This window comes from Canis lupus, chromosome 4 (genome assembly GCF_011100685.1).
Source record: "Canis lupus familiaris isolate Mischka breed German Shepherd chromosome 4, alternate assembly UU_Cfam_GSD_1.0, whole genome shotgun sequence".
Classification (NCBI taxonomy): domain Eukaryota; kingdom Metazoa; phylum Chordata; class Mammalia; order Carnivora; family Canidae; genus Canis; species Canis lupus.
The window spans coordinates 36,926,758-36,938,500 of record NC_049225.1 but is presented as its reverse complement, the minus strand read 5'-3'; the positions used below and the strand labels follow the sequence as shown (position 1 = coordinate 36,938,500).

Below are 11,743 nucleotides of genomic sequence, written 5' to 3'. Positions count from 1 at the left end.
TGGCTTTGGGCCTCAGGCAAGTTATTAGCTTACTCAGCCTCAGTGCCTCGCGTGAAATGGGGCCAGACAGCCAGCTCCCAGCTGTAGGGATTAAAGGGCCACTGCCTGGTACAGTGCAGTGTTGGTGATGGCTACTGATCTCATTTCCTCTTTTCCAGTTTGTGGCTGGGAGTTCCCCATTTTTATCAGGCAAGACCATGGACAGGAAGTTAGTAAAGAGGCTTTTAATGAAAATACTGTATAGTATCTGGGACAAAGGCCAGGATGCCTTCTCTAGGAAGGAATGTGAGGGCTTAAGAAGCTTCCCACCCCGCCCCACTTGGGGATAGTGGAGCTAAGTGCTACAAAGAGGGCCTGGAAGGATGGCCCAGACCAAGCTGCCTGCCCTGCAGGGCTCAGGGGAAGCCCAGGCACCCCCCCACCGGGAGGGACTGCCGACAGCCAGCGGCAGGGTGGGGGGGCAGGCACCTATTCCCACCTAAAGGTCCTTTTAGTTCATTCCAACAGGAGGTGACTCCGAGCAGCCCTGGAGGCTTGGGGAGGGCTCCTGCCTGGCAGAGCAGAGGACAGTCTGCGGGTAGAGGCCCGCTCCGGAGCGGTGAAGGTCATAGCCAGGTGCTGCTGCTGTGTGAGTAGCTGTGCTCCTGGCCCGCACTGAAGCCGCGCAGCAGCTCAGCCTCGCCCCCGAACACCAGGCTCTCCACGTCCACCTCCACCTCCTCTGCACAGGGAGGGTCCATCAGGAGACCTGGCCCACTCAGCCCACGCCACCCCTTGGCTTCGGGCACTCACCTTGGTCTGAGTCTGAGCGCTCGGAGGAGAGGCCTGAAGAGTCCAGGCTGTCTGCCCGCGGCCGCTCCCTCTCACCCGGCCCTGCCAGCCCCCGGAGCCACTCCAGCTGCCGCTGCAGGCTCTGCTGCTTGCTACGCAGCTTCTCCTTGAGCCGCCGCGCCTGCTGCTCCTGCTCCTCCAGCTTCTGCAGGTCCCAAGGGAACAAGGGCCTGGGGTCAGCTGCCGAGGGTGCAGGCCTCACCCCCACACCACTCAACAATGGGCTATGGCCACTTGGTGACTGCCTGCTCCACACAGTGGGGGCTTATTAGATCTGGGCCCCAGAGGGTTACTCTCACATCCTCCAGGGAGCCAGCTCTCCTTTGCTCTGGTTGGTCCTATGTAAATAGCCTGTGAGCTTCCCATGTTGAGGAGTTGGGGAAAGCACAATCTCAAAGGCCCTCAGGGCCTAGTCAAGCAACAGGAGTCTGGCTGCAAGCAGCAGAGACTGGGGAGGACTGGCTCAATGGCGAGTGGGCACTACAGCTCAAGAAGGTGGCTACCACTGTGTTCTAGCCAGTTATAGCCATATGCAAACAGGTCTGGTGCTGCCAGATTTCCCAATTTCTGTAAGAGAGGCTGGAAAGTCAGGCTTTTTCATGTCAAATGGCCTTTTAAGTGCTGCCAACTAATTAAAATTTTTAGAAAACTATAGAACAAACAAAGGCTACCAGTTTGTAACTCCTTGTCAGGACCCCCCCAGGATCCCTATAGCTTCAATATTAATCCCTTTCAAGCTGGGGTCCAGGGACTGGAGGACCAAGGGTTCTCCCACCAGAGCCCTTGGTGGGCAGAAGCCTGCATTCAGTCAACAAGGAGAGAACTGGGCAAGGGAACATTCCTACTGGGTATAGAAGGATGAGTAAGCTGTCTAGGCAAAGGTGAAGCAAGAAGCAGCATCCACTCCTAACGCTGGGAAAGAGGGTTGCAGAAGGGGAAGAGGGTAGGGGGACAGGGTGACTGGGTAAAGAGCACTAAGGAGGGCACATGATGGGATGAGCACTGGGTGTTATATTCTGTTGGCAAACTGAATTTAAATTAAAAAAAAAAAAAAAACAAGCAGAAGGAAACTGGGAAGATCATGGGGAAGTCAGCTTTTCTGGTGGCGCATGGGGAGATAGGAGACCAAGAGCAGACCAGTGGCAAGACCTGAGTTGTAAAGGGCCTATAGTTTCACAGGAAGTAAGGAGTGGAGACTGTCCTGTCAGGAGCCATGGGAAGGAGACAGACCTGGACAGATCTATGTCCGCAAAGAACATTCTAGGGCAAGGTGGAGGAGAGCCCCAAGGAGGCAAAACAGGAGGCCAGGGAGTCCAGAAGAGGGGTGATAGGGCTTCAAGGAAGGAGCAATCGCCAGGTCCTGCCCCGCGGGCCAGCCAGCACCTGAGGGGTACACGTCCCAAGAACCTGACCAGGCAAGCTTCGTGTGAGAAATGGGCCTGCTACCAGGCCAGGGCATTCTTCAGCACAATAAGGAGACATGGGCACTATGGGGCAGTGCTGACAGTCTCTGAACCATGATTTATTTGCTGCATAGCACCTGGATCTGTGTCTACCACAGCCCCTGGTGCCTAGAACAGGTGCTCAATAAACACTTGAAGGAAACTTTAAGTCAGGGGGACTTGGGCCAGGATTATGACTCTGTCTCTCGTTAGCTGTACTGCTCGGTTCTTGGCCTGGCTGTGCCCCCAAATCTTCCTCTGTGAAAAGGGCCAGGAGGGCAGGAAAAGGCCTCTATGGTTTCCCAGGCCACTTCTGTACCACCTGGAGCTGCCAGGGCTTGAGTCCACACACCCACTCCTGCCCACCAGGGAGCGCTGAGCTTAGCCCAGGCAGCAGGAGGGTGCTGGAAGAGGGGGGACTGGCTTCCTGTGTCCCTCTGCTTGCCTGGAACTGCCTCCCAAAATGGCATCAGAATAGATGGCTCAGAACAGGAGGCCTTGGAAGGGTGGGAGAGGGAAAGTAAAAACCTCTGCTGTCCTAGGGACCCTGGCACATGACACATCAGAGTATTTCCAACAGCCATGCCCCTCTGTACGGAGGGGGAAATCAAGTCCAGAGAGGCTGAGTAACCTGCCTCAGGACTGAAGTGATAATAGTTGTAATAACCATGACCGTTTATTGGACAAACTCACTTAATCCTCAGAGCAATCCTCTTGAGTTATTTTCTGCTTTTCTTCCTACTTAACACATATGAGAAAAAGCACAGAGAACTGTACCGCGTCACACAGTTGGGCTCTGACCTCAGGCCTCTCTGCCCAGTTCCACACTCAGCCCTTCTCTATGGTCTCTCCCACAAGGTCTGGCAGGTTGGTCCCAGGGCAGGGGGTAAGCTCCTTACCTGGATATGCACCCTGGCCCAGCGCAGAAGGCTCAGTGTGGTAGAGCGGGCACAGTCAGCCCCCAACGGCATCTGTTGTTTTAGCTGCTCCAGGCACCGCTTCAGCTGGGCCCTCCTGTGGGAGGAGGGATCTGGAGGGCAGTGCCAGCCCAGCCTGGCAGGCCAGAGGGACAGCAGGGGGAGGAAAGGCCATAGAGGGTTGGTTCCTGGGCCCAGTGCTGTCAGGGCAAAGCTACGACTCACCTGCGTTTCTCCAGCTCGTTGTGCACAGACCTGCCAATGCCAGGGAGGATGGGGTAAGGGTACGTCAGCTACTACCTACACCCTCAAAAGTCCCAGGGGCTTAAGATCCACTATAGACGTGGTCCCAAACCAGCCTAGTGTGACTTTGTCAGCCTTGCCTTGAGCACTGGGGTCCGCAGGCAGAGGCAGAGACATGCTGGGGCCAAATGCTGGGAGGCCTGCTCTGGTGGTTGTGGGGTCCAAAGGAAGGGCTTCCTAGACAGAGGTGACAGTTGACCTGAACCAGAAACATGCTACCCTAGGTGGGTTAGTGGAGGGAGAGGCATTAAAATTGGAAGGGATAGCATGTGCAAAGGGTTGAGAAAAGAGAAGAAGCCTGCGGGGGTGGTGGGGGAATCGAGTGGAGATGTGTGAGTGGAAGGAGGACCCTAAAGTCTCTTGTTTATAGTTTGACACATCAGGGGTGCTCAAGTAGTCCCTGAATGAACAGAGGGGAGTGAAGAGATGGCAGGAGGGGTCTGAATTGCCTCCAGAGCAGAGGACGTGGCCCAGAAGATGCAAGCAACAAGGAGGAAGTGGGCAAAGGTGAAGCCCCATGAAGGATGGCACCCATCCCCCCTCTGCTCCCCACCGTCCCCAGCCCTCCTCACCGCCCACTGTCCAGCGCGCCAGAAGCTTGGGGCGATCGCTTCCTCCTCCGGTAGACTGGGCCTGGACTGCGGTGCGGGTACAGGGACGCGTAGCCGTGCTCGGCTTCTGCCGGAGAGAGCCCCGGCCCGCTTCAGGCTGGGTCTGCTTCCAGCAGGCGCCCCCAGCAAGGCCCGGTCAGGGAAGGGCTTTTGGCGCCAGGGCCGTTTCCCCAACCCCTCCCAGTCTGACTGCCCGTGGACCCCTCCCCCACCCCCAAGTTGAGGGCGGGGTGCCCCCGGGGCTACTGTCTAAAGCCAGGCAAGCATCCTTCTTGTAGGGAGCCAAGTCCGACCCAGGCCTGTGGCAGCGAGGCTGCCGCCTGGAGTCTGGCCAGGAGTTCTTCCTCACCTCTCTCGCGGCGCTCTAGGAACTCGGCCGCCTGCAGCAGCACCTGGATATTGCTGGCCACGGGTTCCATGTCGGCGACGGGTGGCGGCGGGTGGGCCTAGGGTGCTGGCCCGAAGAGCGAAGCGGCTGCACCACTTTTGTTACAATGTAACTGACACGGTGCAACAAACACAGGGGCCGGCCCCGCCCCTGGGACACCCCGCCCCCGGGACCGCCCAGCTCTGGACCCCGCCCCCTAGGAAGGGGCCGAGGAGCAGCCGACCACCTCTCCGAGCCCGCCCTTCTCCTCAGACTGCCGGGACTGCGAGGGGCGCCGATTCCGGCCCCCGCCTTACGAGTGAACCCCCGGGCTGAAAGGGGCTGCGTCTTGCCCATTTCGCCCAGCGACCCCGCGCCGACTGCTTAGGGCCTGCTTAGGTATCTCAGGGCCTCGGTTTCCAGCCCCAAGCTGACAGCGAAGGCTCTGCACCTAGAATGGTACTCCGGGAGCCCAGGGTCTCCAGCGGCCCATGGTCTTAGCTGCTGCACGTGGGCGCCGCAGGGGCGGGGCCGGCGGGCACCCTCGCCCATTTGCCGGCTGCCTCCTGGGGCTCGCTGGCGTCACCTGCGGGGCGGGGCCGGGGAGCTTCCGGGGCACTATTGGCCGCGTGCGGCCCCGCCCTCTCCCTCTGCTGGTCCACACGTTCAGGCGGGAAAAGGAGCAGGTTTCAAATTTGAAAACCCGGGCCATCCGGGCGGGGTTGGGCGGGGAACGGAGCTGCAGTGCGCAGGCGCCAGGGGAAGGGGCACAGATCTGCTCCTATGCTCGAGGGTCTGTGCCCTAGCCGGCTTACCATCTGCCCCCGTTAAGTCCCCCACCCTCAGCTTCCTATTGTGGCGAAGGGGAATGGTCTCCTGGCTCCTCCTCATCAGCAGGGAAGCTACTGTTGCTACGAAACTGTCAATAGGGCACCAATTTCCCAAGCCAGGCCACACTCTGGAAACAAGCGAACTAGCTTTCAAGGGAGCCCTAAGTTCTTGAGCCCAAAGAGTTAGGTTCCTCTCCTGCCCCCGCTGCTTCTCAGCTGTGTGACTCGGAAGTGACCTCCCTCCTGTATGTTCAGGAAGCCCTGTGACGACAGCACTGTCGCAATATCAGAGCTCTTGCCCATCCATGCCCAGTACGTTGCAGCTATTGACTTCTGAGGCTGGTGTAACCAAACAGAGGTTTCTTCCTCCCACAGAACCCCTGGTTGCCTGAGTCCAGGAACACTTCTTTAACATGACTTTTTAGCCTCCCAAAGGGAGTTGATACACTGACCTCTAGGAGCAGCAGGAGCAGATGTGGCCACACCCGGGTGGAGGCAGGAAGATGAAAGCACCTGTTACAGGGTGCTGCACTATAGCCAGACTGGTGCTGAGTGTGAAATGGCTAAGAGGAACTAGATTCTGTATTAAGAGATACTCCTGGGAAACACATGATACATGGCAGTCAGTCCTCAGGAGAAAAACCTTTGAGTTTCTCTGAGTCACTCCCAGAGGAACTGCTGACATGCTCAGCCAAACTGCTGCCTACAACTGTCCACCTATGCACCCATCCATCCATTCACTCACAAGATATTAGCAGAGCAGTTAATGGACCCCAGGCTCTGTGCCCAGGACTGGAGAATACAAAATGGGCAAAACCAGAAAGGGTTCCTGCCTTTGCAGAGCTCACAGGCAAGGGGGGCAAGGATGGACACAGTTATCACAAAACGGAGTGACAGTTGTGCCAGACACTCACAGGAAAAGACACAGCATGAAGGCAAGTCCTAAGGAGCATTTGTCCTAATCAGGGAGGTCAGAGAATGTTTTTGGGGAAGACGATGAATGGGTAATCAATCTCTCTGTACAGGAGGTCTGCAGGGAAACTGCAGACACAGGAACAACAGGTGCAAAGGCCGGAGGATGAAAAGAATGTACACAGACCCAAAGGCCACTGTGGCTGGCATACGGCAAGCAAAGAACGCAGTGTGGGATGGTGCCAGAGATGCTGACAAGGCCCACAAGAGGCTGACTGGTCCTCCAAGCCTCCATCCACCGTCAGCTATGTCTGAAGAAAGGCCGTCACAAGGCTTGTGGATGAATTCCCAATTTCATTTCACTGAAGTCAGCACCCACACAGCACAGGTGCAAACCTACTATTCAGACACAGGCGACCCAGGAGGCCCAGCCCTGGGGGGTGGGGGAGAGGGAGATGGTGGGAGGGGTTCTGAAGGAGGAGGGTTCCCAGCAGCAGAGGGGAGCAAAACACACTTGAAGAGCTAGTGACCTCCGACTGAAGTTGTGAAAGTGAGAGCACGGCTGTAAGAGCACCAGAGTGACCCCACTGAGAAGTGGACTCTGTCCTCAGAGCCCCAGTGGGTACAAGACTGAGGCCCACCTGGCCTCCAAGCCTCCTACATAGATGGGTCCCAGCCACCAGCCAGGGGGACAGGAAGCAACACTTCCCAGAAACGGGGGTGGGGGGGGTGGGGGGGAGGTGGAGGATGGGAGAGGATTTGTCTTCTTCCTCCACTTGTAAGTTTCCTTTTTATCTTTGGTTTCCAGCTGTTGCCTATGATATGCCTGGCTGTGATTTCTCGGTATTTGTCTTACTTAGAATGTTGTGAGCTTCTGGAAAGTTTTTCAGTCTTTATTTCTTCAAATATTTTTTCCTGCCCTTTTTCTTTCTCCTCTTACTCTGATCCCAATGTCATATATCCTCAGTCAGAATATATCAATGCAAAGTGATGTTGTTAATGTTTTCAGGTTTTTTTTTTTTTCAATCTGTCTGCTTCAGTGTGGATAAGGCCTATTTGTCTTCAGATTCACTTATTCTTTCTTCTGTGAAGTCCAATTTGGTGTTTAGCCCATCCAGTGTGGTTTTTATTTTAGCCATCTTATTTTTCAAATCTAGAATTTCCATTTGGTCCTTTTTAAAGTTTTCTATCCATATCCCAGAATATCTCATTACCTCATGTATTGTTTTCCTAGGGCCATAACAAAGTACTATAAAATGAATGGCTTAAAACAACAGAAATGTAGTCTCTAACAGCTCTGGAGGGCAAGAGTCCAAAATCAGGGCTTAGCAGGGTTACTTCCGCCTGGCAGTTTGGTGGGACAATCTGTTCCAGGCCTCTCTCTGCACTTCTGGTGGCTGCCAGCAATCCTTGGTATTCCTCAGCTTGTAGATGTATCACTTAAATCTCTACTTCTATATTCACAAGCCCTTTCCCCCTGTGTCTCTCTGGGTCCAAATTTCCCTTTATTTTTCTTTTGTAAGATTTTATTTATTTATTCATTCATGAGAGACACACAGAGAGAACAGAGACATAGGCAGAGGGAGAAGCAGGCTATCCTAGGAGAAGCCCAATGCAGGACTCGATCCCAGGATCCTGGGATTACAACCCAAGCCAAAGGCAGACACTCAACTACTGAGCCACACAGGCACGCCCAAATTCCCCTTTCTTATAAGGACACCAGTCACTGAATTAGGGCCCAATATTAGGACGTCATTTTAACAGGTAAGTTACATCTGTAACAGGTAATTATAACAGGTAATTACATCTGTAAAGACTCTATTTCCAAATTAGGTCACATTCTAAGGTTCCGGATAGACAATAATTTTTGAAAAATACTCATTATATCCCTTCCCTCTTCCAGTTATTATTCTTTCCCCGTTACTTGTTATATATTTATAACAGTTTATGTCCATATCTGCTAATTCCAGTAACTTGAGGCTTTTCTGTGGAAATTCTATTTTTTTAAAAAATATTTATTTGAGAGAGGGAGAGTGCCAGCAAGGGGAAGGGCAAAAGGGGCAGGAGAGAGATAATCTTAAGCAGACTCCTCACTGAGCGGAAAGCCTGATGTGGGGCTCTATCCTACAACCCATGAGATCATGACCTGAGCCAAAACCAAGAGCCAGGTGCTTAAGTGACTGAGCCACCCAGACGCTCCTGGAACATCTACTGACTATCTGTTCTCCTGATTGTAAGACATGAAAGAAAGAAAATGTGCTTTATAATTTTTGATTGTAGACCCTAAGAGCAAAAAGAATATAACTATATCAAAGTATGTGTGCGTGTGTGTGTGTGTGTGTGTGTGTTTGTTTCATTCATTTTCCTAAGAGACCAAGCAAGTCCTTACCTATCTAGCAGTTAGAGCAAAGGGCTTATGATTTGGATTCCTCTTGAGTAAAGTTTTCTAAGGAATTTAGCCAACTGTACAGTAAAGTGAACACAGTCACCTCTTATACCAACCGCAAGGGAATTCCTAAAACAACTGCTGGGTATGATTTGCTAGGACTCACAAAATCCACTCACAGCTACAATACTCCCTGCATACATAGTGTGTAGTATTATAGTTTATTACAGGGAAAGGATACAGATTAAGATTGGCCAAGGAAAGGAGCTTATGAGTCTGGGAACTAGGAGATGCAGGCCTGTCACTCTCTCCCCATCCATTTAGGTCGTGTGACTTTCCCAGTATCAATGTGTGACAATGCACAGAGTACTGTGTACTAGGGAGGCTTTTCCAAGACTCAGTACTCCATTTTTGGGGCTCTATTACATGGGCATGATTGAGCACTCATGTGGTTGATGTCAAGTCTCCACTGGACTGATACCATGGGACCTAAAGCCCCACCTTAAATCACATTATTTGCTGGCTAGCCCAAGGCCTCTGGGCAAACAAAGCTCATCTTCCAAGAGCTGAGGGCAGAAGACAGAAACTTCTTTTGCAGCGAAGTTAAATGCCACCACCACTACCTTTGGCCAAGACTCTTACAGCAAAATAATCATATTCCCAAACATTTGGAGGGGCCAATGTGGAAGTAGGGATAGATTTAAAGAAACAACTAATATAAAGCTTATAAAGCTAGTACAGGGATCCCTGGGTGGCGCAGCGGTTTGGCGCCTGCCTTTGGCCCAGGGCGCGATCCTGGAGACCCAGGATCGAATCCCACGTCGGGCTCCCGGTGCATGGAGCCTGCTTCTCCCTCTGCCTGTGTCTCTGCCTCTCTCTCTCTCTCTCTGTGACTATCATAAATAAATAAAAATTAAAAAAAAAAAAAAAAAGCTAGTACATATTCATATTTTTTCCTAATTTTTCATTTCCCCCTTTGTATCTTATGATAAAGTGGAGCAGAGCTATTCAGCTTACATTGGGGCACCTGGATGGCTGAGTCAGTTAAGCGTTAGACTCTTGATTTCGGCTCAGGTCATGATCTCAAGGTTGTGGGATGAGTCCCACGCTGGGACTCCTTGTTCAGCAGGGAGTTTGCTAGATTGTTTCTCTTCCTCTCCCTGTGCCTGGCTTCCCCACCATGTGTGTGCTCACTTGTGCTCTCTCTCAAATTAATTAATTTATAAAAAATAAAAAAAAAAGGAAATTAGCTGACGGTGAGGTAAACCCAATGCTTTCTCAAGCTTTCTCCATCTGTGTTACTTCCTGGTTTTTTTTTTTTTTTTTTTTTTTTTTTTAAGATTTTTGTTATTTATGAATGAGAGAAAGAGAGCAGGAGGAGGAGCAGAGAGGGACAAGCGGATTCTGCACCAAGCATGGAGCCCAACACAAGGCTCGATCTCAGGAGCCTGAGATCATGACCTGAGCTTAAACCAAGAGTTTCACACTTAATCTGAGTCACCCAGGCACTCCCTGAGTGCGGGAGGAGGGGGGTGGGGGGCAACTCGATTTCCCAATACATTTGACCATTACTATGAATATCAGTATTGTAACAGGGCCACTGCTACACCCTATCACGCAGTGTGCTAGGATATGTGTCCTCAAAGGCTCTGGCACATTAGTAGAGTTCCATTCAGTCATTAACAATTTGTCCAGTCCATCATCACACAGTGTGACTGAAATGTCCCTCAGAGTGATGCCATTTAGGTTTGCAGACTCCCATTCAGTTTTTTTTTAGGTTCCAAAAGCAAGAGTGGTCTCACAGCAACATGAGTCTCCACCCTTTCAGGCACCAAAGCCACACTGTCATGCTTTCATTGCATAGGCCACTCATTCATTTCTTTACCCTTAGCTCCCATCTCTCCTCTCCTGTTACACCCAAACTTTTCTACTTTTGGAAGGGGTGTTAGGTTTGGCCACTGTTGCCAGTCCAGGTTGCCAAGAGAAATACTGTTTAGCATATGCTCCCCTCAGGCCTCTTCCACTGGGACAGGGCAGGGACAGGGGAGGATTCCCTGGGCGCAGAACTAAGGGGAGCTGTCAGACTGCTTTGCAATATAGCTACATTTAGTCGTAGCCCCAACTGTGCCAGGTGGGACAAAGGCACAACCTACCCCATCAGACCCTTAGGAATCTTGACATAAAGGCTGAAAAGTACAGTTTCTTACTTAGGGATCGCCCCTGCTTCTGGAACCTGGTCCTGGGACCATTACAACAGGTAGGACAGAGGAAGTTGAGGTGATGTGGGGGAAAAAAGAAAGTGTAGTGATATCAGCATCCTTCCCATCATCTCTTCTCCAAATCTACCCTCCCCCTGAAAAAGTAGAGGAATCTGTCTAGCGGGTACCTGCTCTGGGCCTCATGGTGAGTGAGCACACACTCACAAACATGTAAGCCAGGCCTTCATGCCTTTATTCCCCCATTTTAGACTTTAAAAAAATGTTTCAACTGCCTGTTCCAATTCTCCATTAAACCATTCCTTTGAAAATTATATCCCTCTGTCCACTGTTGAACATTATGTGCTATAAAATGTGTTCCTTGGTCTGAAGATATGTGATCTGACAATCCATACAGTTCTAGTATCTTCAGTTCCAGTCCTTTTATTGTGCCCTGAGCATTTTTACCTACCATGGGACTGGCTATCCTCAGCCCGGAGTACTGTCTGTTCCTGTCAGGGCCCGTTTGTACCCCTTGCCCTCCAGGTTTACAGGCGTCAGTCTGATTTGCCAGATACATGTGGCCACTGCCTGTCAGAAAAACCCAAACCTAGGGGCTTGTACCATTGTCCAGTTCTTCCATCATTGCTGGAAAAATAGCATACAATTCAGCCCACTGAATTGATTTGTTTTGATCTTCATCAGAGTAGTGGACTTCCAAACAGAAAACTGTCCATTTACCATGGAACTCCCCCTCCATAAACCAACAACTCTGCTGGTCGATGGAGAGCTTTTCATGGGGCGTTGCCTGAGGGCTCAGTGGCCATAGGATCCAATAGCTACTCAGGTGGTTCCAGAGCTGTCTTTAGGGAAAAGAGGCTCCTACTCAGGAGTACTTCCTCTCATTCTCCTGGTAACCTGTTCCGGTAGAAACCATTTCCGTTTTATG

The 11,743-nt window shown here is 51.8% G+C and overlaps 1 protein-coding gene across 5 annotated transcripts; it reads right to left on the bottom strand.

Annotated features, from left to right (window-relative positions):
• Positions 1 to 209: 209 nt before the first annotated feature.
• MXD3 (MAX dimerization protein 3) lies at positions 210 to 7,792 on the bottom strand. Of its 5 annotated transcripts, none has more exons than XM_038534654.1 (6): positions 4,454 to 7,792; positions 4,066 to 4,171; positions 3,574 to 3,670; positions 3,173 to 3,445; positions 793 to 976; positions 210 to 721 (listed from the first exon to the last, which is right to left on the bottom strand). In XM_038534654.1, the coding sequence occupies exons 1-6, from the start codon at positions 4,521 to 4,523 to the stop codon at positions 606 to 608; spliced, it is 846 nt and encodes a 281-aa protein (XP_038390582.1). In that variant the 5' UTR covers positions 4,524 to 7,792; the 3' UTR covers positions 210 to 605. The 5 variants fall into 5 exon arrangements, with proteins under 5 accessions (XP_038390582.1, XP_038390584.1, XP_038390583.1 ...); XM_038534656.1 differs by lacking the exon at positions 3,574 to 3,670 and having other exon boundaries at positions 3,173 to 3,287; positions 3,416 to 3,445; positions 4,454 to 6,924; XM_038534655.1 differs by lacking the exon at positions 3,574 to 3,670 and having other exon boundaries at positions 3,173 to 3,326; positions 4,454 to 7,788.
• Positions 7,793 to 11,743: the final 3,951 nt, after the last annotated feature.

Excerpts from the sequence above, each read along its gene's own strand:
- MXD3 (XM_038534654.1), bottom strand. The coding sequence starts at position 4,523 with ATGGAACCCGTGGCCAGCAATATCCAGGTGCTGCTGCAGGCGGCCGAG. Across the intron at positions 4,172-4,453 it reads CCTAGAGCGCCGCGAGAGAG|AAGCCGAGCACGGCTACGCG; the intron begins GTGAGGAAGAAC and ends TCTCTCCGGCAG. Across the intron at positions 977-3,172 it reads GGGCCAGGGTGCATATCCAG|AAGCTGGAGGAGCAGGAGCA; the intron begins GTAAGGAGCTTA and ends TGGGACCTGCAG.